General features: G+C 46.7%; 1 protein-coding gene across 7 annotated transcripts in view; it reads left to right on the forward strand.

Annotated features, from left to right (window-relative positions):
* The window catches only part of MYT1L (myelin transcription factor 1 like), a gene marked incomplete at both ends in the record, with an annotated part of 135,813 nt that overhangs the window by 20,265 nt on the left and 91,603 nt on the right, over nt 1-23,945 (forward strand). For 5 of the 7 annotated variants that reach the window (XM_079720701.1, XM_079720704.1, XM_079720702.1 and 2 more), the window contains 2 exons: nt 4,901-5,259; nt 20,571-21,542. In XM_079720701.1, the coding sequence (XP_079576827.1) occupies nt 4,901-5,259; nt 20,571-21,542 (1,331 nt within the window). Of the gene's footprint in view, nt 1-4,900; nt 5,260-20,570; nt 21,549-23,945 lie in introns of all 7 variants that reach the window. The other 2 variants (XM_079720699.1, XM_079720700.1) reach the window with 1 other exon arrangement.

Genomic DNA, 23,945 nt, shown 5'->3' on the forward strand with positions numbered 1-23,945 from the left:
GAATTATAATAGCACCTGTCTCACAGGGTCATTGTAGAGTTTAATGGATCCGTATATGTAAAGATTTTAGGAAACACCAGGCACATAATAAGTGATCTGTGAGTGGTGTTGGCATTAGCCAAGCTGACAGTAGAACCCAGGACTCCAGAATCATATTCAAATAGAATTTCTATTATTCCAAAATAATTATTTATCCTTGACACATTGAGGCTCTTCAAGCAACACAAGGAAAATATCACCCATAAGAGCAGAGACCACAAAGAACCCCTCGTGAGCCTCGGAAGTGACCGTGGCCTTTCTAGGCTCCACGAGCATCGCCCTCAGTTGGGAGAGGCCAGAGCCAAGATCATCTCATCCTACATCCTTGTCTCCTGTCAGCAGCTGTAACAAGAGGGCTGTGAGCAGGGCACACTCGGCCAAACGTGTTTTTCAGTTTCTGAGACCCTGTCCCCTGTTTGTATTAAAATTGGAGACGTGAAAATGTCAAGCAAAAGACCATTAAAAATAACATGGAAATTGGCCCCGAGAGCATGTAATACACAATATTTTATATATGTGTTCACTTCAGAAACTCCGGAAACTCCATGGCAGGTAACCAATTTTCTAGAATAACCTGACACAAAAGACTAAACGTTGTTTAAATCAAGTTAACATCAAAAGGACTGTAAAAGCTACAGCAACTAAATGACCTACCAAGACACCCAAACCAGTAAAGGAGCTGCAGAATAGCAAAGCCTGGAAGCTGATTCGCAACTTTAAGTGACTCAAGGAGGTTAAAGCATGAGCTGCCGTGATCTTATGAGTCATCATACTGACACTTTGAAGTTTCCACTGTGTGAGAAACATATAAATGCATTTATTGTCATCTTCGAATGTTGCGCATTATATAGAGTGATAAGGATGCAGGAGGGGGTGTGTGAAGTAGTTGTCAGTACATTGCAGACACCGACCTGGCCTCCGGGCTCCCCTCTCAGCTCGGAGGCGGGCAGACCCGGCAGGTCCGACAGCTACTCACGCCGGAAGCGGCTCAGCTACAGGGATCAGCAGAGACATTCACCCCAGCAGCACCCTTGTCCTTCAGAGGTGGCTGAGTCTGAGTCTGCTGTAAGTATACAGCATGTATTCCCTTGAGTGGCTGGGCCAGAAGACTGGGCTTTCTTGCAGTCACAGTTTTGTGAGCTGCCTCCCAAAGCTCAGCCCCTCCCTCCCTGTCCCCTACTCAGCTTCCCTCAGTGTCCAGTGAGAAGCCTTCCCATCGGTTTCTCACTCAGTAGATACTTACTGAGAACCTACTATGTCCAGTATGGTAGCCACTAGCCACATGTGGCTATTGGACTCTTGAAACGTGACTAGTGCATCTGAGGAATTCATTTAAAAATCTCCTTTAATTTTATTAATTGGCTACATGTTACTAGTGACTACTGTATTGGATACTGCAGCTCTAAAAATAGAACAATCCCTTAAACACAGGCCATTTTCTTTGTCTCATGAAGGAGAAAGACAGTATGTCAACCAATAATCACACTAGGATGTGATAAGTGCTTTCATTACTAATAAGTGGGGAAAACTATGGTTTGTTCATTCAACAATATTCATGGAGTAGCCATCAAACACAAGGTTCCATTCACTGCTATGGGAAATAGGCAGCTGTTCCCATGGTGGAGGCCTGACTACAGTGCAGAGAAGCAGAATGGAGGAGTGCAACACCGACCATGAATTCCAAACCCTAAGTGAAGCTTGGACCCTCCTGCGCAGGTGAAGGGCCAGCCATGGCGCCTGCCAAGTTCTCTACCTGGAGTTTCATGTTGGCACCAGATTCCCAATTTTTCCTAAAACTCTGTCATTTGTTCTGTCATGCTAGGGACATTCCAGAACTGTGGGAAGTTGCTGGTTTTTTAGAAAGACTCGTGTGTGTTGATAGACATGAGTCTGGATGAATCTGGAGGAGGTTGTAGCTGGAAAGCAGCCTGGCTTTTCCAGCACTTGGACCAGCAGCACCTGCTAGGTGGAAGAGAAGCAACACTGGCTCTTCCTCAGCTGTGCAAATTCTGTCCTGCTGGCCACCCCATCAGCAGATGTGAGGTCCACATATGGGTTTGGGAGGCTCCACACTCGCCAATACGTGTCCCAGAGTCACTTCCCAAGGCTTCACTTTGAAACATTCCAAACCACTGGGTTTCATAGACCAGGAAGTGTCTGTCTGTGGGAGTGGGTTCTTCATCCAGGAGCTGTTTGGAACAAGTAAAGTGAAATCTGCCCTGTGGGCTTGAATTTGGTGGTCGTGTTTAAAGTAGATACCAGGAACTCACAGTCAGTGTGAATGGGTCAAATAGAGAAGGAACAAAATGAATCTGTTTGTAGGAAGAGTGCAATTTCATTTCCAGTTTACATTAGTAGCTGTAGAAAAAAGCTTGAGCATCAAACCATGTGAACTGGCAGAAGACACTGGAAGCTTGAGGCCAGCTAATTCCTGAAAGTTGGAAAAAATGAACCAAATGGTTTACAAAATGTAGGATAAGGAAGTAAAACCAATTCAGGTAACAACAGAAGGGCAGTCTCCATTCTCCTACTCTGAATTTTGCAACCCTACCATCTGAGGTCTGAGCTCCCATTAGCATCTTGTGATTTGGGGCTGCTGAGAGGGGAGAGAATCAACAAGAAGCCCACCGCAGTGCTGGGTTTACACCATCTACAGACATTCCCATTGCCAAGTGGAGGTGGGGCCGTTTTGAGTAACATGACTGAATAGCACAAGATCAACTGTTTTCCCATCATTTCCCAGCATCTGAATGAATCCGATAGTGAAAGCAGGCCAGTTGTCTGTCTCAGTGAACACCTGGTGTGCAGGTAGCATTGATGCAGAGCAGACACATCCAACAATTTGTTGATGAACTAAGACAAGAGAGAAGAGTTTGGGGAAGGTAACAATAGTCCTCATGAGCTGCCAGTTCACAGACAGAGCCCGAAGAAAAAGAATGCTTATTGTTACACTTACTAATTTATTCAGATAAACACAGAGTGAATACACTAACAAGTCCACTCAGATCCAGGACCACGTCTTGAGAAGATTCGCTGGAATGGAAGTTGGACTTGACCAATTGTCAGGGATGGAGGCAGGGAGAACTCAGTCCTTCAGTGCTGTGGAATGTTTGGCTGAGATTATTGACTCAGACTCTCCCCAAATCCATGTAAATGTTCACATAAAAGAAATCTCAGATACCTGTTTATTTCCTATGAGAAACACTCTCTAGACCAAAATTTGTTTCCTTCAGTTTTTTCTGATTATAATAAACATTATCTGTGTTGATTATTGTAGTTTTACAATATGAGAACAGTCAAAAGGCAGAAGCCTCATCACTCTGTGTTTCACGGGTGGGAGCTCTGCCTGCTTCCCACCCCCCCGACCCTATCTCGTCTCTCACGCCCTCAATCTGTCCTCACCGCACCTGCTGTCAGCTTCCCAACATGCAACTGTGATCGCATCATCGACTGCGTGAAGGAACTCAAATAACTGCCATCATTAGCCTGCAAGGATGGTCTGACCCCGAAGGGCTCTCAAGTCTTCGCGCCATCCTCACACTCCCTCCCAGACACCTGGGCATCTCCGTTGAGGCCTGTCTCCAGCGTAGCCTCTTCCTGGGGACGCCCCAGCTCCCTTGGCTGGCTGCCCCTCTATTTTATGATGTAGTGCCCTCTCTATACTTTTATCATAGTGTCTGTCACACTCTCTATTCACTCAACAACTATTGGATGAGTGCCCATGACTCCCCGGGCATTTGGTGCACGGTGGTAAACAGTGGCCAGAGGTTCTAAAGCAGAATTACTGCCATGTCTGAGTCCCCTTTGGACCATAAGTGACTTGAAGGGTGGATCTGCACCTTTCACCTCTGAGTCTCCTGCACAGCACAGGGTCCAGCAAAGAGGAGGCTCCCAAGATAAATACACACTGGGTGGGTTCATGACTGAATGAATATTTTACCATTCCTAGGTCCAAAAGTAAAGCTAATCATAGTCTGCAGGAATCCCCTATCAAAGTGTTCACTTAGTGATGACGATCACACATCTCATTTTAGACACACAGAATAATTGCCAACAGCATTTTCCCGGATGTCTTTTCTCCCCATTCCTTGCAGTATATATACATATAGAGTTTCCAGGAAGAAAAAGACTCCAATTAGCAACACCACTTTTGAAAATTGCCCTTTTTTAAGGAAAGGTTATGAGCTCTTGCTGTAAGGGTCTTACCCAAGTTTGCGCCAATTTTAGCATCATTAGTGCTGACTGCCAAATACACCAAGTCTGCTTTCTGTGACACCAGGGCAGGACTGACACCTTCTACGGAGTTTGAATCTTGCTCCCATCAAAGGCATGTACGGTCCATCTCCTTTGAGTGGTCATTCTGTCTACAGATATAATTTTATCTTGAGAATGTACAAATCCAAATATATCCAAAGCTTTTTTGCAACTTCTATATTTTCGTATTTCACAAAAATGTATATATGTTAATATAGTATGCATAAACTAATTCTTTTTTTAAAATGTGCGTTGCACAACGTGTGCATTTGGTAAGATGTTTAGTGAACTTGTGTTGTCAATTACATGATGTTGCTGTGCACGTGCTTCGTAAACCATCCCCGGGGGTGCTGTGAGGATCCCTGTGCGATCACGTGGATGGTAGTGATAAGGGACGAGGAGCGGAGAGAAAAGGTTAGCAGCCTCAGACACAAGCCAGCTGTGTCTCTGTGGAATATCGCTCTGTGCACAGGTGCCGGCACACTCGTGGGAGTCCATGTGCTCACATCCTTTCTGCATTCGTGCCGAGCCTCAGCCTCTTCATCCAGGACTCCCGTTGCCCTGATCCTCAGATAGTAACTCAGATCTTCTCTCTCTTTTCTAACAGCGTGTATGGCTGCCCCTTGGCTAAAAAAAGAAAAACACAAGACAAACAGCCCCAAGAACCTGCTCCCAAGCGAAAACCGTTTGCGGTGAAAGCGGACAGCTCGTCGGTGGATGAGTGTTACGACAGCGACGGCACGGAGGATGGGGACGAGAAGGAGGAGGACGCGGAGGAGGACGACTCAGACGACGACGACGACGAGCAGCGGGAGGACGAGGACGACGACGAGGAGGGGGGCCGGGAGGAGGACATGGAGGACGAGGACGAGGACGAGGACGAGGACGGCGAGGACGTGGAGGACGAGGAGGACGACGAGGACGAGGAGGACGAGGACGACGACGAGGACGATGAGGAGGAGAACGGTAATCCTCAACGCGGTAGCCGAGGACCGAGCGGTGGGCGGGGCCGCTTCCGGGAGGACGGCCTTCCGGTGCCGGCGGCCGTGGCGCATGCGTGGTTGATGCCCACGGGATTAGGCGGCCGGGGCAGCGCTGGGAGGCGCGGGTGTCCGTGTGTCTTTCCCTTTCCTTTTAGAGAAGTTCTTTAAATCATCCATCAGACATTAGATGTTGCTTCGGTCACGTTGTTACTGAGACTGGTCATCCTCAAAGTTTGCTGAAATATCTGCGGTGTGCACGTCTGTTTAGCTTGGCAACTTTTATCGAGAGAGTCCAGTTTGCCTTTTCTCGGAGGCTCCAACCGAGAGATCCCGTCATGACCCGCTACGGCGGCTGTGGCATTGGCACGGGCAGCCCACGTGCCTCCCGGGAGCTGGAAGCCTGTGTGAGCCCCGCTGCATGAGCTGCTGAAGTAGGTCTGTCCGTCAGTGGCCAAGGCTTTCCTTTAGTGGCCGTCAGGTATGGGTTCGAGGAGGAACCCGGCTGTGAGGAAGCAATGAATCAACCCGTCATCTGCTTCCATGCTCAAGAGCTGTGTTTTCAGATCCAGGGAGACAGACACATGAAGGGCACACTGTGCAGGGTAGTGGCATCTTTGGGGCAAAAATTTCAGATGGTTTTGCTTTTACATCCAGCTTACTGTTGGTGTCAGACTCAGAAAAAGGACTTCAAAGCCAGTCCCTTCACAGAAGTCCTTTCTTTTCTAGAAGGATGTGGGAGGTCACTGAAGAGTCTAGTTCTAGGCTTTACTGGCTCAGAGTTTGCCTTAGAGAAATGGCAAAGCAGGTTTAAAAAGTGAAGGGAATACCTTTTCCTTACACTTCTTCCTTGGGCTCAAACCTCTTCAAGAATCTGAATTCTGAGAAAGGCTAATTCCTCAACACAAAGGACAGTGGTTTCAGCCGATGGAGAGTTTGTAGATCAGGCAGGTGGGAACTGGCTGTTGCTAATCCCGTGGAGAGGGCATGGATCAACTTTCCTCCTTCACGGGTTACACTAGTTTGTTCCAGGAAACCTGGCTTTTATGAAAGAATCCTCGATTGTTACTGTAGTTTAGGGTCCTTATGAAAACAACTGACTGCTTAACTTACATGGATAATACAAACGTATCTGTATATAAATGCATACACACATACACACGAACACACACGCACACACACACACACACACGCATAAACTTCATGCATTAAAATCTGGTCTCCCCAGGTTACTTTTCTTGTCTTGTTATTATAGACGGTGGTGTGGAGACAGCCTAAGGAGTAGCATCAGCACACACCCACAGACACATACCGTTCGCTCTGCTAAGCAGACTGTGGTGTCATTAATGAGATGACGGGACTTTCATGCTGAGTATTAAAAACAGCAGCTCTGGGTAATAAAATATGTGGAAAGTTGGAGAATCGACCAATTTGGCAAATTATTTCTGGACCCTGTATTACATGTGTGTAGTTCTGGGTGAAATCATTCATTGTTGAGGCTGACTCATGATTTGTAGCTTAACCATGGCTTCTTATGAAGATAGTATAAAATACTGCTCTTTCATATTCTCATTCTATGTTTAGAAAGCTGTAGACATTAATATTTGAAGTTATAGAGGTTTGTGCATGTGGTGAATTAGGGTGGGAGATATTTGCACATATACATCATTTAACCAAGTGCCTTAACCAGAGTCTAGGGTCTGCTCTCCATTTGCTAGAATTAAACTTTCAATTTTAATTTACTTAGGGCCATATTTTAAATAATCTACTCTTAAAAGTGCAAAATGACATATTTTGAAAAAGTGCTCACAGGCTTATTGAAACAGCTTTAGCATGTGACTGCACTGGCTTCATTCACTCTGACTTGAACGCTTAGAGTTGTTTTAAAAAGTGAGAAAGTAAACCAAAGATAAAGACATTTTTCTAGGAAAATTCATGTAAGTGGGCATAATCAAGGGGGCATGATACAGCCATGAAACAATTGCATAATTAAAACTTCGGCCCCAGAATGCCTAATTATGTGACCCACCTTGCCTGGTGACCAGCACTCAGTGTTCTGCAAACATGAAGCCCAAGTCGGAGGCATGTAAGGAAGTTGGTTCCAGAAAGAAAATGCCCAGTAGGAGGATGAATGATCAACTGTTGGTCCCTGGTGGCAGAATTCATATTCAGCTCTGGATTCTCCAGCTAAGCACCTTCTAGAATCATCTATTCTGTGAACTTTAAAGGAATCAACTAAAACTACTAAAGAGAGGTTCAGCCGTGGTGGCCATTTATGGATCATCAGGCTACCTCTTCTGCTGTAAGACAAATATGTCCATTTTACCAAATACTTTGGCAGCAAAGTGTAATAAGCTACTCCCTCTTAGACAGCCTATCATCAAGTCCTAAGTCCCAAGGAGTCGTTGGATCAAAGGTAGCCCATGTGATGGACCCTGAACTGTGGCTCTGATTGCTCTAAGTTCTGTGCAGGAAGGCCCAAAGCCTTGCTTGATTTCCAAGTCAAACAAAAGCATCCCTCCTAAGAAGAAACCACTTCCGAGGCCTGATTCCTGGAGAGGGTTTCACCAAGTTTTTTTGTTACAGGGAGAAATCTCCCCTGGAGGAGCCCACGGACAGGTGTTCCAAGACCCCATGTAGCCAATATCACACAAAGATATGCCAGGTGGATTATCCAGTGCATTATTTCATAACCCCCAGGGTCAGGAATCCTCAGGAAGGTTCTAGATCAAGGAGACACAGCTCTGCTGATGAAGTGCTCATTTTACATGATCAAACTCCTAGCTGTGTGTGACTTACGACAATCAGGTTTTGAAAGACATGTGTCCATCCATCTCCCATTTTCATGTCCTCCCAAATTCATTTTATTTTACCTGATGGCTATGTTTAGTGCCAAAATCACTATCAGTCTGTGTGAGTATCTGCCCCTATAGCCGTGTCTGTAACATGAGAAACTCACCCCACATTGCATGTCTTTGTCCCCTCCTTGTATTGGCAGAAATTGTTTCTGAAAAACTGGGGAAGGTACTTTCTGTGTCTGGTGACCAGAGTTCTGGGTCAGCATCTGGAAGTCGGTCTTGCGTGTCCCTTGTTGACACTCTTGGCGGCTGTTGCATTGCTGAGCCAGCAGCAGATCCTCTCCAAGGGGGACTGTGCCTCTTTCTTAGTAAACTGAAGCACAGACGGGGACTGACTGTTAACAGAGTGAGAAGCAAGGCAGGCAGGACTGGGTGCGCGGAGGCATCTCGGGTGCCGAGGGGCTGATCGTAGGGTCCGTCACGGCAGCTGATGGTCTCCCAAGGAAACCAGGGCAGCCAGATGGAGTTGCACGGACAAAGCTTAAGCTGCCCTCAGCCTCCCTAGTAACTAAAAAGTCTCAGACAATTTCTACCATTCTCCACCTCGGTTATAAACTGAAATGTGAAGTTTATTGAGAGGTTTTGTTACAGAGAAAACAAATGCTTATAAACCACCAAATTATTACATAGGAACCCACCAATTACAGAAGGACTATTATTTGTAACTTGCAAATTAGGTGTTTATTCTAATTCCAAGAATCCTCTGGCGTTGTAGTTACATGTGAACCAAAATATCACTAATAATTTACATTCCAGTCAGTATAGTAATGTACACACTGTGTTTGATCTTCACAGTGATTGTGTAAGACAGGGCAGGGTAGAAATTATTTCACTCTCATTGTGCTAATTAGAAACTGAGGCTCAGAAAGATAAGATTATTTTCAGCAGGTGACAGATACATGGTCACACTCTGCTGGTGGCTTTTCTTACTTCAGAGCTCATGTTCTTTTTATCACTCTCTGCTCATTTGAAGAACAGGAAATGCTATCTGAGTAACTCATTTCAGATTACATTAAATGCATCACTAATTAATCAGAATTATATTTTGTCCAGTTGACATTTGCATGAAGAATTTTATTTTCAAAATGCATGTAATGGTCTAAGGTGTAATTATGAGCTTAAAGTTCCCTCATTATCCTAAAGTTGAGAAAGTTATTATTCAGGGGTCATAGCTTTTTCTAATAGCAGATTTTTTACATGGTATATAGTAAGTACCTCTTCAGAGTCTTATAATTTAAGAAATATAGATTCAATGGTTATTTAATGCCTAGTAAGTTACACTTATTTTCATACTACAGCCCACTAAAAAGAATACATCTTTAAATAATAGATAGACTCACATATGTGTGTATAAAATAAGTGTATGTATTTAAATCTCCTTATGAGTATATATTGTATCTGCCCACTGACAGGAAAGAAAATTCCGTGAGGAAGAACATAGCAATTTGTTGTCCAGATGACAGAAAATGTTCATGTCCACTGCCATTTTTAACACATAACTGTTTCTTTTTTGTGTGATTTGCTCTGGTTATAACTTTATTTTTTTTAATGTTCATTGGAGTATAGTCGATTTACAATGTTGTGTTAGTTTCTGGTGTACAGCAAAGTGAGTCAGTTACATATATACATATATCCACTCTTTTTAGAATTCTTTTTCCATATAGGCCATTGCAGAGTATTGAGTAGAGTTCCCCATGCTATACAGTAGGTCCTTATTAGCTATCTATTTTATATATAGTAGTGCGTATATATCCATCCCAGTCTCCCAGTTTATCCCCCCTTAACCCCAGTAACCATAAGTTTGCATAACTGTTTATTAATATATTCTGTTTCTGAAATACATTTGTAAATATGTAAGGTCCTTTCTTTGCTTACTCTTTATTGAATCTTGGGACTTTCTGGACAATTCAACTTTGAAGACAATTGACTTGGCCATTGGGTTAAATTAGGTAAAAATGCAAACACTTTCCTTTTCTAGAGGTTTTCTGGCTTCATGCTGTTCTATGTGTGAATTAGCCACAGATGTGTGGTGGCCTCCTTGGAAGGTCACCTCTAAGAAGGAACTGGGGGGTTTGAAGGGCAATGCGAATATTACGTTGAGAATGTACAGTGTACAGCAAAGCTGCTCTGGACAGGGTTTAGTGAGCTGACCAGAGGCTGAGCGGCCTGTGAGGTGTGGAGCCCAGCATGCTTTGGTCAGGTCACTTCAGCTCGCCTCTCCTCCCATCCGTGGACACCTTCACAGTGGTGTGGTCTGTGCCTGTCACATTCTGACTCTGGGCTCTGTTTGCACCACCTTCTCCAGCAAGCAAATCCATACGTAATCCAGCTTCTCTGCAGAAACTCAACTGTCTTTGAAGGGAACTCAAGACAAAACCCACCCTCACAGACACAACTTTTGTTTTAATTACCAAGTGTCCAGGGTGTGTTTTATTCCACACAGGATGATGCCCTGGGTGCCATGTTATTAAAGCATCATGACAACTTGCAGCCAATGGGCTTGAATTTCCATAAGACAGGACAGAATGAGGAGGGTGAGGGTCTCTCACTGTGGCCCCCGAGCTCCCCAGACTCCCTTTCGATGAGGCACTCGCACTGATCAGCCAGTTACCTCTTACCTCATTCTCAGGAAACGGCCCTGATGCAGGAAGCAAGTTGAGATAGGGACTGTGCATCAAAATTCGCCCCCCCAGCTTTCTCCTGCAGTCAGCAGAAAACGCAGTGAGTTCTGTGACCAGCGGAGAAATCAAGGTGTGTTTAGTAGGCAAGGTCTCAACTGTGCACAGCCGGGAGAAAGAATATGATGACTTTTTATCCTCCTAAAAATTGATCTCTCCCTCCATCCATGAAAACGTTATTTTAGGCAGTTTAGTATGCAAATACATTCAGTGGATGCCTCCACCCCTCAGAAATGAGTAAAGGCAGAATTAGGCATTTCTAGGTGTCACATTATGATAAAAATTAAACTTTCTTCTTGCAAACTAATTTTGCGTAATTAGAAAATATACTTATATGCTATGTTTCACGAATTTTCAGACTCTTCAATACAAACCAGAAAACTTGCTAACAAGGTGAAGTCATGTACATTTGAGACGCAAGCAACATGCATAAAGTATGGGGTTTTTTTTATTTTTTACATAATAATAAGAAATAATAGATGTAAGAGAGTAGATCTAACACATTTTTATTCAATTTTTTTTTAGTTAAAAGCTTTTAATGACATCACATATATTTAACAGATAGGGCACAAGTCGAGAGGCACAGGTCACATGACTGAGCACCAGGCCTGAGTGACCACCTCCATGCTCAGGCCCAGCCTCTGGAGTTCATGCCTATCAATGCCATTTTGATTGTGCAATAAGATGAAAATCGTCATTACAACCATTACAGTGACAGAGAAATGCACACTATGTATCAAATAGCAAGGTAATGAAGCAAATTATAACACAGTGTGGCAACGCACAAGCAAGTAACCACTAGGGTAACATGACTTCGTCCAGTAAATGCTTTTTATTCCTTTTGTTTTTAAGGTCAACTTGAAGGGATGACCAGCTTATTTCTTTGTCTTAATTTGATTTTTTTTTTTTTTTTTTGCGGTACGCAGGCTTCTCACTGCTGCGGTCTCTCCCACTGTGGAGCACAGGCTCCGGACGCACAAGCCCAGTGGCCACGGCTCATGGGCCCAGCCGCTCTGCGGCATGTGGGATCTTCCCAGACCGGGGCACGAACCCGCGCCCCCCCGCATCGGCAGGCGGACTCCCAACCACTGCGCCACCAGGGAAGCCCCTTAATTTGATTTTTATTCCAAATGCTAGCTTGGCAGAGGGCAGGATAAGGTGGGAAAAGGCGCGTCTTGTAGCTCTGGCTACCCTGCTTCCCTCACTCTCCCTGGACTTCGGTTTGGCCTCCAGAGGTTAGGATGGTAACACTTGCCCTTCGCTCACCTCACTGCTTGGTTGCTAAGCTTTAAAGCAGGTGTAGTCCAGAGAGATGCTGGGGAGAGGCGAGCAATCCAGAGCTGCAAGGTAGCAACCGTAACTCAGGTGGCTTTTGCACGGTTCTCCTCTCTCAGGCACAAACTCAAGCTTGTCTGTAATTCATGGAACCCAAGGTCCATGGCGATACCGAGCAAATATATTATGTACATCAAAGCTTCATTAATTTAAAAGACTCAGTGCATGGTGACAGCTCACTTCAAAAAAATGGAATGTGTTTTCTGTGTACACAGAAGTGCACTGGGTTCCATGGGGACACAAAAACTAAATAGATACCACGCTTTGCCAAAAAGAAACGCACATAATATAGCATGAAAGAGGAGTGTGTACATGAAAATATATACATAATGGTGTTTTACAAAGGGCAGAATTAGAAGCCATAAGCCGAGATGGAGGCTTTAAAGGTTTGAGTTGAAAACAAGAACAAAAGTTTTCATATTTGAAGATTGTTGAGCTTTAGATTAGGTTACCAAAGAACGCGGTAGTGTTTCTGAAAGGTCTTTTCTGTCTGATGGGGATTGAATACGGTCGAAGCGAAGAACAGGCGCCCTGCGCCTCCCAAGTTCCTCTCAATCAAACATACTCATTGGAACGGCCACATCACACCAGTACATAAAACAGGAGGACCAAAGTTTTCACAGACTCTTTTCCACTCCCTGATTTACAGCATCAGCAGTAGCAAAAGCAACCTTGGTCTGCTGGGCCAGGGATGTTCAAGGTCGTCCAGTTAATTTGGAAAGTTTCCAAGCTGTGTGTGCGGCACACGCGTGTGTGCGTGTGTGATTAGAGAGAGAGAGAGAGAGAGTGAGAGAGGGATGCGGTTGATTCGTGTGTTTCAGCCCGTCTCAGTCTGAAAACTACTGATTTCAAATAGCTCTTGTCTGGATTGGGGGCTATGACTATTCTATTTCTTAGTCTCCAAACTTAGATAAACCACATACCTAAAATGTCATCAAGTAGAAAGAACCTCAAAACTTAGCGAATAAATAAAACTTTATTCACTCACATTCCGTTAATTAAGATTACTAATGAATAAAAACTTCAAGAAGCATAACTTACACATTCTACATTAAAAATTATTATGCAACTTGGATCCCTTGTGAAAACCATTATTTTTTCCTTCAGTTTATCTCATTTAGCTTAAAGGACATTTTTACATCATGCTTCAGCTTATGAAATTGACAATGTCTAGAATCAAGAAGTCAACAATCCTCCTCTGAGCTGTTGTAGTGACGTTAGCCTGTGCTTTGTGCTTTGGATGCTGTTGAGCTGGGAGAATTCTGCCCGGGCCCCCATGCCTCGCTCTGGGCCTGGGAAGCTGACTGTACATGCGTGAGGTCTGACTCGGGACGTGAAAGGGGATGCATGGCCGTGATCTTCACCTGTGCTGACGGGGCGGGTGACAGGGAGGGTCGGACTAGAGATGCACAGGGCCTGCGTGCAGACACGGGCCACCCTGCTCCACCACAAGCCCAGACAGCGGGCTTTCCCCTGGAGATGATGCAACAGATGTGCTGGGACCACCTTCTGTGCTTGGGGCGTCCTTCCTGCACTGCAGACACGGCTCTCGGGAGTTGGGTCGGGACCAGACTATCACCTTCCAAGCCAGGTGCCACCGCAGGGCCCCAGATGCCATGGAGCTGTTCCTCGACTGCACAGTGATCTGGTGGTGGGTGGTTTATATCAAATCTGTGTTACTTAAGTCCACGTATAAATTATATATATATATATATATATATATATATATATATGCTTTTATAAAAGTCAAAATCAGAGCTCAGTCCCCACTGAACTTCCGTGTGCTGGCCCTGCACGGGCCAACGTGGTAGCCCCTGGCCACACGGGGTTGTTTAAATATAAATATGTTGAGTTTGAATTTAACTTAAATTAATTGAAATCACATAGTGTTGAAACCCCACATCCTCAAACCCAGCAGCCTTTGCACCACAGCCCCTCCTCCCGGGGTGCGGTCCACTCATCTCTCAGGTCACTGCCCAGAGGCCACCTTCTCAGTGAGCCTGGCCCAGCTGCACCTGAAGTGACCCCTGTCCTGGCCCCCTGACCCCTCACAGCACAGGCCACCAGCCAACATCACTGATCACAGTTATTTTCCGTGTGTTTCTCTTCCGGCCCCTACACGGTGGCGTCCCCGCCTCCTGGGTTCATCTTTCTGCTCCAAACATCGGTGAAGTGAATAAATAAGCTGGATTTGTTCGTGTCCCACAGGCCTGTCAGAACCGGCCTAAGCAAAACTGTGGCCATTAGAACATCTGTCCGTGTTCTGGTAAAAACGTGTCCTATGTCGTCCTCTCCGAAGTTTTTGCATCTTGAAGTAGGAGGAAGATATCTCGAAAAGCCGACATTTGACCCAGTAAATGCCGACGGACGGAGCTCCCCCGGCCTCCGTGTACCGCGCGGCCGCAGTGAATCGGCTGCCCCTCCCCAGGCCCCAGCCTGCCCCCGAGGGTTGCTCCGCCTCAGACGACGGACGTTATGCACGGGTCTCTCCCACGTGGTTCCTCTCGGGCTAAGGAAGGCTTTCAGGCCAGGCCAGGGGCTAAGATCGGGAACACGTTAGAAGCGCACGGCTCAGAGGGGAGGCTGGCGGGCTCCTGAAGCGACCCTGTGCCGGGGCGCGTCCTTCCCCGGGCCCAGGGACAGCAGGGGCTGGAGGGGACCCTGTGTCCTGCTGCACAGGATCAGCTGATTTACACAGACAGGAGCAAATCCCAGCCCAGTAAGCCAGCTCCTCTGGGGAGAAGTAGGTCCAGCCGCTCCAAGTGTGGGCAGGCGTGGGGATGAGACCACAGCCCAGAAACGCACAGAAGCAACAACACACAGCTCAGAAAAAAGGGCTGGGAACTGCATACATTTCACCCACGTCATCTCCCCCCACGACGTGCACCGGTGAGAACAAAGCAACTACCTCTAATCACCCAGAAACCACTGTTAAAACTGTGAAAATAGATGGGAGTAGTCTGAAATTCCCCGCCAAAGTGAAAACAAGACAAACAACAATGCTGTTAAGTAAGTTGGAACTAGAAAATGTGACAGGTAAGTCTAGAGAGGTGACAAACCTTGAATCTTCCAGCCACGTCACCCGTCTGTTCCACTCTCACCTTCGAGATTCCCCTCTCGTTCACAATGAACTTGGGGGGTGAGTGTGAAGGGGTCCTGGGAGTCCTCCAGCTCTGCGCCCTGCTGCTCAGATGGGGGGCAGGGAGCTTGAGGAGGAAGGGCTGCCAGGGCCCCAGTGCTGGCCACGGGAGAAGGGCTGTGACCAGGGTTCACCCTCCCAGGCGGCCGAGGCTGGCGCCTCCCCAGCAGAGCAGCGCCTGGGCAAGCAGGAAGGCCTCTCCTACCACAGAGGAAAAGGGTCCACAGCATCTCAAAGAGGGTCGGGGGTATTTGCAGAAGGACCAAACTCACATTGCTCCTCTGGTCTTGGGGATGGGCTGAAGGAGTTATGAGTCATCAGAGGGTCCGAGTCCATGGATCACGGAGGGGGTCGGTCTGTCCTCTGGTCCTTCCCTCCCCGTCTCTGCACAACCTCATGCCTGGGTGTCCCTGACCCTCCCACCTTCCTACCCACTCGGTTCCCTCATGCTGCCCAGGACGCTGGTCCTATGAACCCAGCCCAAGATGTTCCTAATCTCCAAATCTTTTCTCCGTATTAGAATGGACTTAAACTCCGCCAGTCAGGACCCTCGTAGGTGACAGGTCAACAGAGCTGGTAATTCCGGCAGACATTTCAAAACCTGGCGCTATAACTAGCCCTCAAACCTCAGCAAACCAACGTAGAGGAGGAAGGCTCCGAACAGCAACAGCAGCTCCAAGTGGCTGGCAGGCAGCAACTGTGGTGGATGGAGAGCTGGACGCCCGGCTGGGACTAGTCTAGAATGGGCTGTGGTGGCCCAGCATCCTGGGATGGCATCCTGCCCTGTCACCTAGCAACAAGATGATGTGGAGAAAACACCAGCCTCTCTTGGGCTCCATGTTGTCACCTTCGGAAGGACAGTAGGTGACACCTCCTTCTCACAGGGCCCCTGTGGGCATGAAATGAGGGCTGACAGCCACAGGCCACAAGACTGACCCCTGGGGCTGTTATTCACTCGATGGGGTTTGTGCGACGATCACTTTTGCTTCTTTCTTGTAGTTGCTGCGGCTATTAAAACGCCATCATCTTCTCATTAGGATCCAATATATCATCACATTTCTGTAGTTACAAGTCAAAAATGAATGTTGATATTTATTTCTATAATCAAAAAGGAAACTCCTATTAATGCCGTAAGAAGCTGTGGCCTTTGGTGATTTGAAACCCACGAGGGTGGACTCTTAGACCACATCTTCTCTGACCTGGTAAATCTAGAGCAGTTTCTGCTTTGAAGAAGTGTGTCTTCTTTCTGTTTGTTCTTGTATTTTATTTTATTTTATTTTAGTCAGTTTTCTATTTGCTAGCCCATGGCTTATTTTAATGGCTAGAAAGAACAGTAGTAACACAATCAGGTTTAGGACTAGACACTGAAAGAATTAAAAGGTGCATCAGACATATTTTTTAGAGACAAAATACTAAATGAAGCCAGTGCTTGTATTTATAAAGTTATAATCCACAGAGTTCTAACCACAGCAAATTCCGGTCATGAAGATGGAGACAAAATACCATACATGGCTCCATTTTTTTAAAGAAATGTTTTTGGTTTTCTAATTGTAGCTACTGAGCCTAAATTGTTTATAACAATCTGATTCAAAGGAGATAAAATTCAGACCTACGACATTTTACAGAGCTCACACAGGAATCCAAACATGCATGTAATTACAGTAAAAACAAGGGTCTTGTTTGATGAGGAAACACTGGGGAGACCCTGAGCCACTGAACCGCCTGTGCTTCTGGGCGCAGGTTCCTCCCCTTGGAGGGGCGGGCCGGGTCTCCTCCAAGTTCCACCCAGGTGTGGTCATCCTGTGAGCCCCTCCCAAAGGCGAACCCCTGGGCCAGCCCCCACTGGCAGGTACCTTTCCCTCCTGTTACCACACAGCTTTGCCAGAGAAGAGGCTCGAGATAGAAAAGCATCAAAAGGACACTGAGATACCTTGGCCTTCTCCTTAAACCTCTGTCTGAGTAGCTGTGTTCTTTTATTTAGAATGTGGGCCTGAACTTTAAAATAACTTTCTGGTAAAATGCCTTTTCTCATCCCAAATGCACTCTCCCTGTTTCCTGGATCACTGATCACATGAAGAACTCCTCCACTGACTCCTGAATCTCTTTGGGTTAGAAATTTAGTCTGTGGACTGTCAGTACTATGTTGTTAATGCCTGGCTGGCCCAGAAAACTCTGGCCTGCTTCCCACGGCCCACTTCCACATGTGGTCCATTTCATTATGAGCCTCAGCAAAGACATAACTAGAAGGGTAAACTGCCTGAAAGCACAAAACCAGAGATGGAATTCCAAAAGCTCGCTGTGAATGATTTTGAATTCTGGAGGCTGAAGCTTAGAACCTGCTTGTTGACAGGCTGCCTGATGGATCCCTTCCATCCGCCCACATCATTAAGGCTTGACTTTATCTCACATGCGTTTTGAAAGAGTTAAATACCAATAACTTGAAAACGTCCATTAACCCGCCAGGATTTTCAGCCTCTCATGCAGTCTCTCCAGACACCCCCAGTCTTACTGCTGGGGGTCCGGCAGCCTCGGAGGGCACAGAGGCTGGTGACTAGGAGGAAGAGCCAGGCCTTGCTCAGTCAGACACTAACCCAGTGTTCCTCGATGACCCAGATTTCTCCTACAAGTACGCAAAGTCCTCCACATCTGCTGTGTGGGCCCGGCCTCCCCGGATACCTGCCACCAGGCGTGCAGGGCTCGTTCACTGTGAGGGTCTTTATGTGGCACAGAATTCTCATGGTTCCAGTAAGGGCTCAGGCCTGGCTCGGGACGCCAGCGTCACCCAGCCAGTAACAGCAAAGGCCCAGCCTGGACCAGGAGGTATAAGTTCCCCTGTCACTGTCACTCTGATGTGGCTATGCAGCAAGGGGCGGCCTGCAGGGTCCAGGTCTTCAGAAGGGAAAGGACCCCCCAGCTTGTTCGCAGGCTCCCTCACCTGTGTGGCTGGGAGACCGTGTGAAGAAGCTTGTCCACCTTCCTTTAATCTCCTTGTAAAGCGATAAGTTCACCTAGCAAGGAGTGGAGACATGAACAGGTGTATAATGATTGGAAAGCTGAGCCGTGTCCCTTTTCTGTGTGACACTGAGGGGGAACCACTTCCTCTTTGGGGCAAATGAAATGAAGATCATCCTGAGATTCTGAATTTGGAGAATTAATGAAAATCATGCAGATGACAGGTTTGGTAGGAAGGTGGGGAGTTTCATAAACTGTGGGCCTCATCAGCATCAGGCTCCCATGCAGCCTTCACTGTGGGTTAGACGGGTGGGGGTGGAGGGCGTAGCCTCTCTGCCCTGGTCTCTCCTTTCACTGACTTCCACCTACTCCAAGCTCTTCAGGTGACAGGAGAGAGTGACAAGGAAATCAGGACAACGCCACCTCTTACTTGACTTGGCTTCTGCTCAGAATCGACTTTCAAAACGCTTCCAGCGGTTGCACGTGGTGCCTTGTTTTCAAACCACAACTTGTAGGTTCATCTGGTGGTTGGTTCTTGGTGGGTGCAGTGGTGCTGGTTCCCCAAAAACGCTAGTTTCGTGCAGAGGTAACGCAGCCTGGTTATCTAGAGGCCGCTTCTCTGATCAGCCCACAAATATAAAGACCAAAGTGCATAAATTGAGAGGAGAATATGTTACACTTTCAAGGGTTCCTGAAGCCAGGGGTGCCTTTGAGTCTTGAGAGCTTAGCCCTGGGCTGTGTCGGGTGTGCATGTTGGGTGAACACTTCCACGGTATTTCTGATGCGTTCTCTGGTTTTATTTTCCTCCCTCTTGACGCTCTTCAGGAAAATGTGTATCCTTATTCTAAGGAGATTGATTCCTAGGAATTATCCAGAAGAGATACAATATTTGTTTGGTGCTCTCTGACTAATACATGGCAAATTTGATTTGCTGAGGTTTGGAGAGATGTGTTAGATTTCAAAAATGTGCTGGTTCTGTGTGTGGGCTAGCAAGGATGTTGTTCTCTGTTATTGATGTGCCGATGTCCAAACCCGGTTCACCAAAAAAAGCCTGTTCGAGGAGACAGCACAAAATCCATAAAGAAAACACTCGGGGTCCCTGAGTCAGCTCTGAGTCAGCCTACATCTTCTACGAATCAATACGCCTCGTTTCCTCATGAATAAGCTTTAAAGTTCTTCTTACTCTGGTTGATTTCATCATAGAAACAAATAGTATATTTGAAAATGGCAGGCAGTTAACCAAATCCAACCTAAAGTAGGGGAGGGGTCCATCTGAGAATCCATTTAGTATTATCTATATTTTGCAGTATACGTGGTAGCGATCACGTAACATGAGGGAGAGAGATCGTCCCAGCTATGCCTTTAGTGTTGAACGGAATACATTTCAGATGAAACACAGGAGTTTCGTGAAATTTTTAACTTGGCCTTTTTTTAATGAGTTTTCCTAAATATTTTTTGAGATTGGATATGACACTTATTCACGGGTTATTTCCCCCAGCTCACCACAGTTTTCCCGAGGCTGTGGGGTGGGTGCTGGGTAGTGTGTCACAGTGCCACCGAGTCATCAGAATCCTGCTTTTCGCTGGCATCTGGTCACTGTGTACTTTCCCCACCCACCCTCTCCAACCTGCTGAGATACGTATAAAGAATCACAGTGCGTCAGAGTTCCCTTCTAAGCTTTTGCTGGGGAGTTCCTCTTGCTTCACTGTGTATCTTGATAAGTTGTCACTGAGGTCGAAAATTCAAAACCACTCCCAGCCCCAGCGTGTGTTCCTGACACTGACCGCCCAGAGTCAGTGTCGGCGTATCCCTGCAGGACACTCCAGAACCTCGGGCTTTCTTCTGTGCTGCCCGAGCATCACTGTGAAAACAATTTAAAAGCGATTGGTGTGCACATCGGCTTACAAGTCGGCGACAAGTTCACGAACTCTTAGAAAGCCTAGTCATACGATGAGCATAATTATTATGCATCTGGTTGGGCTGTCAATAAAGAAGGCCAATAAAAGAAGTGATGCTGAAAATTTAGAAGTAATGGAAAAGTAATATTTTAAAATTATACTTATCCTATAGAGTGGTTGCTTTGAATATTAATTCAGGAAACTCGTCGTTTGCAGCAGGTGTTTTAATGGCCTACCGTGCTGTGAGCGCACCACGTTTTCTTTCTGCCGCCACTGTCCTCGGACCTGCAGGTGGGCCTCCGGGCCCTGTGACGTGACGGGCTGGGCGTAACACGTGCCCTGAGCTCGCCATCTGCACTATTGCAGCTGCAAGTTCTAGCCACTTTTTCCTCTTCTTTTCTTCTTTGTCCTTTTTTTTTTTTTCATTTTCTTTGCAGAAGGCCATCAACTGAACTGTCACAGCACTCGCATAATGCAGGACGCGGAGAAGGATGACAACAATAACGACGAGTACGACAACTATGATGAGCTGGTGGCCAAGTCCCTGCTGAACCTGGGCAAGATCGCTGAAGACGCGGCGTACCGGGCGCGGACCGAGTCGGAGATGAACAGCAACACGTCCCACAGCCTGGAGGACGACAGCGACAAGAACGAGACCCCCGGCCGGAAGGGCGAGCTCAGCCTGGACCTGGACAGCGACGTGGTCAGGGAGACGGTGGACTCGCTGAAGCTGCTGGCCCAAGGCCACGGCGCAGTGCTGGGGGACCACGCGGGTGAGCGCGGCTATGTGGACGCACTGGTGCCACCCGAGAGCAGGAGCCTGAACTACGGGACGCTGGGCAAGGCCGCCAACAACGGGCTGGCAGAGAAGCTGGTGGAGGAGAGCGATGAGGAGGTGTGTCTGAGCAGCCTGGAGTGCCTGCGCAACCAGTGCTTCGACCTGGCACGCAAGCTGAGTGAGGGCAGCCCCCAGGAGCGGCCTCCACAGCCCGGCACAGGCCCCCGCCCGCACGGCCGCCAGGACGACGACTTCCCAGGGAGGACGCCTGACCGCAGCTACTCGGACATGATGAACCTGATGAGGCTGGAGGAGCAGCTGAGCCCCAGACCCAGAACTTTCTCCAGCTGCGTCAAGGAGGACGGGTACCACGAGCGGGAGGACGACGCCACCTCCGTGAACTCGGACAGGTCAGAGGAGGTGTTCGATATGACCAAGGGCAACCTGACCCTCCTGGAGAAAGCCATCGCCCTGGAAACTGAGCGGGCCAAGGCCATGAGGGAGAAGATGGCAGTGGAGGCGGGAAGGAGGGACAGTCTGAGGTCCTACGAGGACCAGTCACCACGACCGCTCCCCGGGGAGGAGAGGAAGCCTAAGTCCGGTGACAGCCATGTCAAAAAGCCATACTATGGTAAAGGTAATATTTCTACCTAACGTAAGTTGCCTCATGAAAGCGTGCACTAGGGTAAAGCTCTCAGGGGTATTAGAGGCTACGATGCAGGGGCGCATCCCACTCCATTACATCACGCACGCATGTTTCTTAGAGTTGATTCCAGAGTTATATTTTCTGATTACGTCTCTGAAGAGCAAATGAAATATCTGTCTGAGAAATACACAGAGCAGCTGGATAACATGGCGTTTCAAGGGAAAACGCATGCCTTGGAAAGATAGGGTCAGAGCACAAGCCCAGCATGTGAGAGAAAATATTAGGGTGAGCCTGTGTTCTTACAGATGAACCGCAATCCGTGTGGAGTGGCGGGGGTTTATGTGACAAAAAGTCCATCAGGGATGAAGCACGTATTTGGTAAATTGCATTGAGTAGGTGGCATCATGATTTATAAAACGATCATCAAATGGCAGTTATCAATGAAACCTCCCCCACAGAAAACACCCCTGATAGAAATTGAACAGTAACAGGATGACTGATAGTGTAAGACAAGGACAGTGACTGCACGTTCATTATCTTAAGGTAGTGAGGAATGGGAGCCGTTTGCTACGCGTGGCCTGGTGTGTTCCAGGTGCAGATCAATAGCCATCCCTTTAGTATATTCACCCCCTCACTGTTCCATTCCATTGTGGAAACAGTTATGGTGCTTGCTTTATTGGGAGACACTCAAAACCATCCACTGTGATAGTTCTAACCAGGTTTCCACCTGTGAATTTTGTGGGCACGTGTTTGCACAGATCTGTAAATTCAACCATATCCATACAGAGTCACTACACCTAATATGTATATTTCCACCATGAATGATAGATTTCATGCTTCCAGTAACAGCTGCATCCACTTTCAATATGAGGCAGATGATAATTTGACCTCGTGTAGGACCTTGTGAATATTTCAATTACAAGACTCTCAGAACTAAGTGAGAAGCACCTTCAAGGGTGAAATTGGCGATTCCCTAAATTCTTCCATATTAGTACCAAAATGTTTTTCTGTTTTGTATACTGTCCCATTTCTGATGAATATTGAGTTTCCTTAGAATGAGGTTCAAGAATTTGGTTTGAAAATCCGTTGCTACAGAAACATCAAAGGATCAGAACCTCCTTTTTCTGCGGTTACACAGGTGTGTATTCTCCTCTCCATGTGTGCACGTACCTCCAGGGGCACATTGGGCTTTGCTTTAACCAAACCCCAGTTGGAGATGAACCTTAGCCAGAGGCCCGTCGGGTTCTGGATGTGGCCGGTGTTTGGGTGCTGACCATCGTTTCAGTAAAGCAGGTGCAGGCCAGACTGAGGAAGGGTCATCTGTTAAAGGCCATGGAGTGAGGCATCAAGCTTGCTTTGGGTGTTGCCAAGACCAGGAGACACAGCTTGTGTGTCTATAACTAGAGCGCAATCTCTTAGAAATCTTTAGTTGGATATTTGAGACTCACATAGGAACTAGACACTTTTAGGAAGAAATAGTGTCCTTTCTCATGGGCTGGCTCAGGTGGACAAATGTGGTAGCGTTCTGTTTGGGATTCTGCAGAGTGCATTTCAGGACTGAGTCTGGGCATTAAGAAAGCAGCGCTATACTTACTGAGGAAACACATGGGCTCATGCGGACCCGATGTTGCCGTGCCTTCTTTGGTTTCTGTGGTTCCTTTCAACCCAGCAGCTTGCTATAGATTTTGACTCATTTTGTTTTGTTATTCTTGTTATTTTCTTTTATTCTGTTTTTGGCAAGAAGTAGAATTCAAATCACTTGCTTCTCCTAAATAAATGGGGACAGAATGGAAACAAACAGTAAAACCCCAAAACCAGGATGTGCTTTTTTCCCCCAAAATGGGGGAAGGGTTGGGGATTTGGACTTTCCAAATGAGTTGGAAAGCACTGATTTCTGCCTCTCCCCAGTTTTTCCAGATCTTCCTTCTCTGATCAAAGCGAATCACCATTTCTTACCAGTGTGCTCCACATCACTCCCAAATTTCTTTTGAAGACATCCGTAGTTATATTCAAAACCAAATAAACAAAGCCAGGCAAGGACACCAAAATGGGGCAAAGAGATGAATGCCCTCCTTATTAAAAAAAAAAAAAAAAAAGCTATGTGCTCTCTTACCAACATGGGCACATAGCACATCACCAATCTATTGTCAGCTTCTCTGCTATTTTATTAAACATGGTGAGAACACTCACACCAATTCTCATTCATACACAATCTTCTCAAAATGATTTAAATTATAACTGAGTAACCTTTCCAAAAGCTTGAGCTGAAACAAAAGAAGTTCATCACTGGGACTTCCCTGGTGGTCCAGTGGTTAAGACTCTGAGCTTCCAATGCAAGGGGTGCAGGTTCAATCCCTGGTCGGGGAACAAAGATCCCACATGCTGCGT

Source organism: Hyperoodon ampullatus (assembly GCF_949752795.1).
Source record: "Hyperoodon ampullatus genome assembly, chromosome: 15".
NCBI lineage: Eukaryota > Metazoa > Chordata > Mammalia > Artiodactyla > Ziphiidae > Hyperoodon > Hyperoodon ampullatus.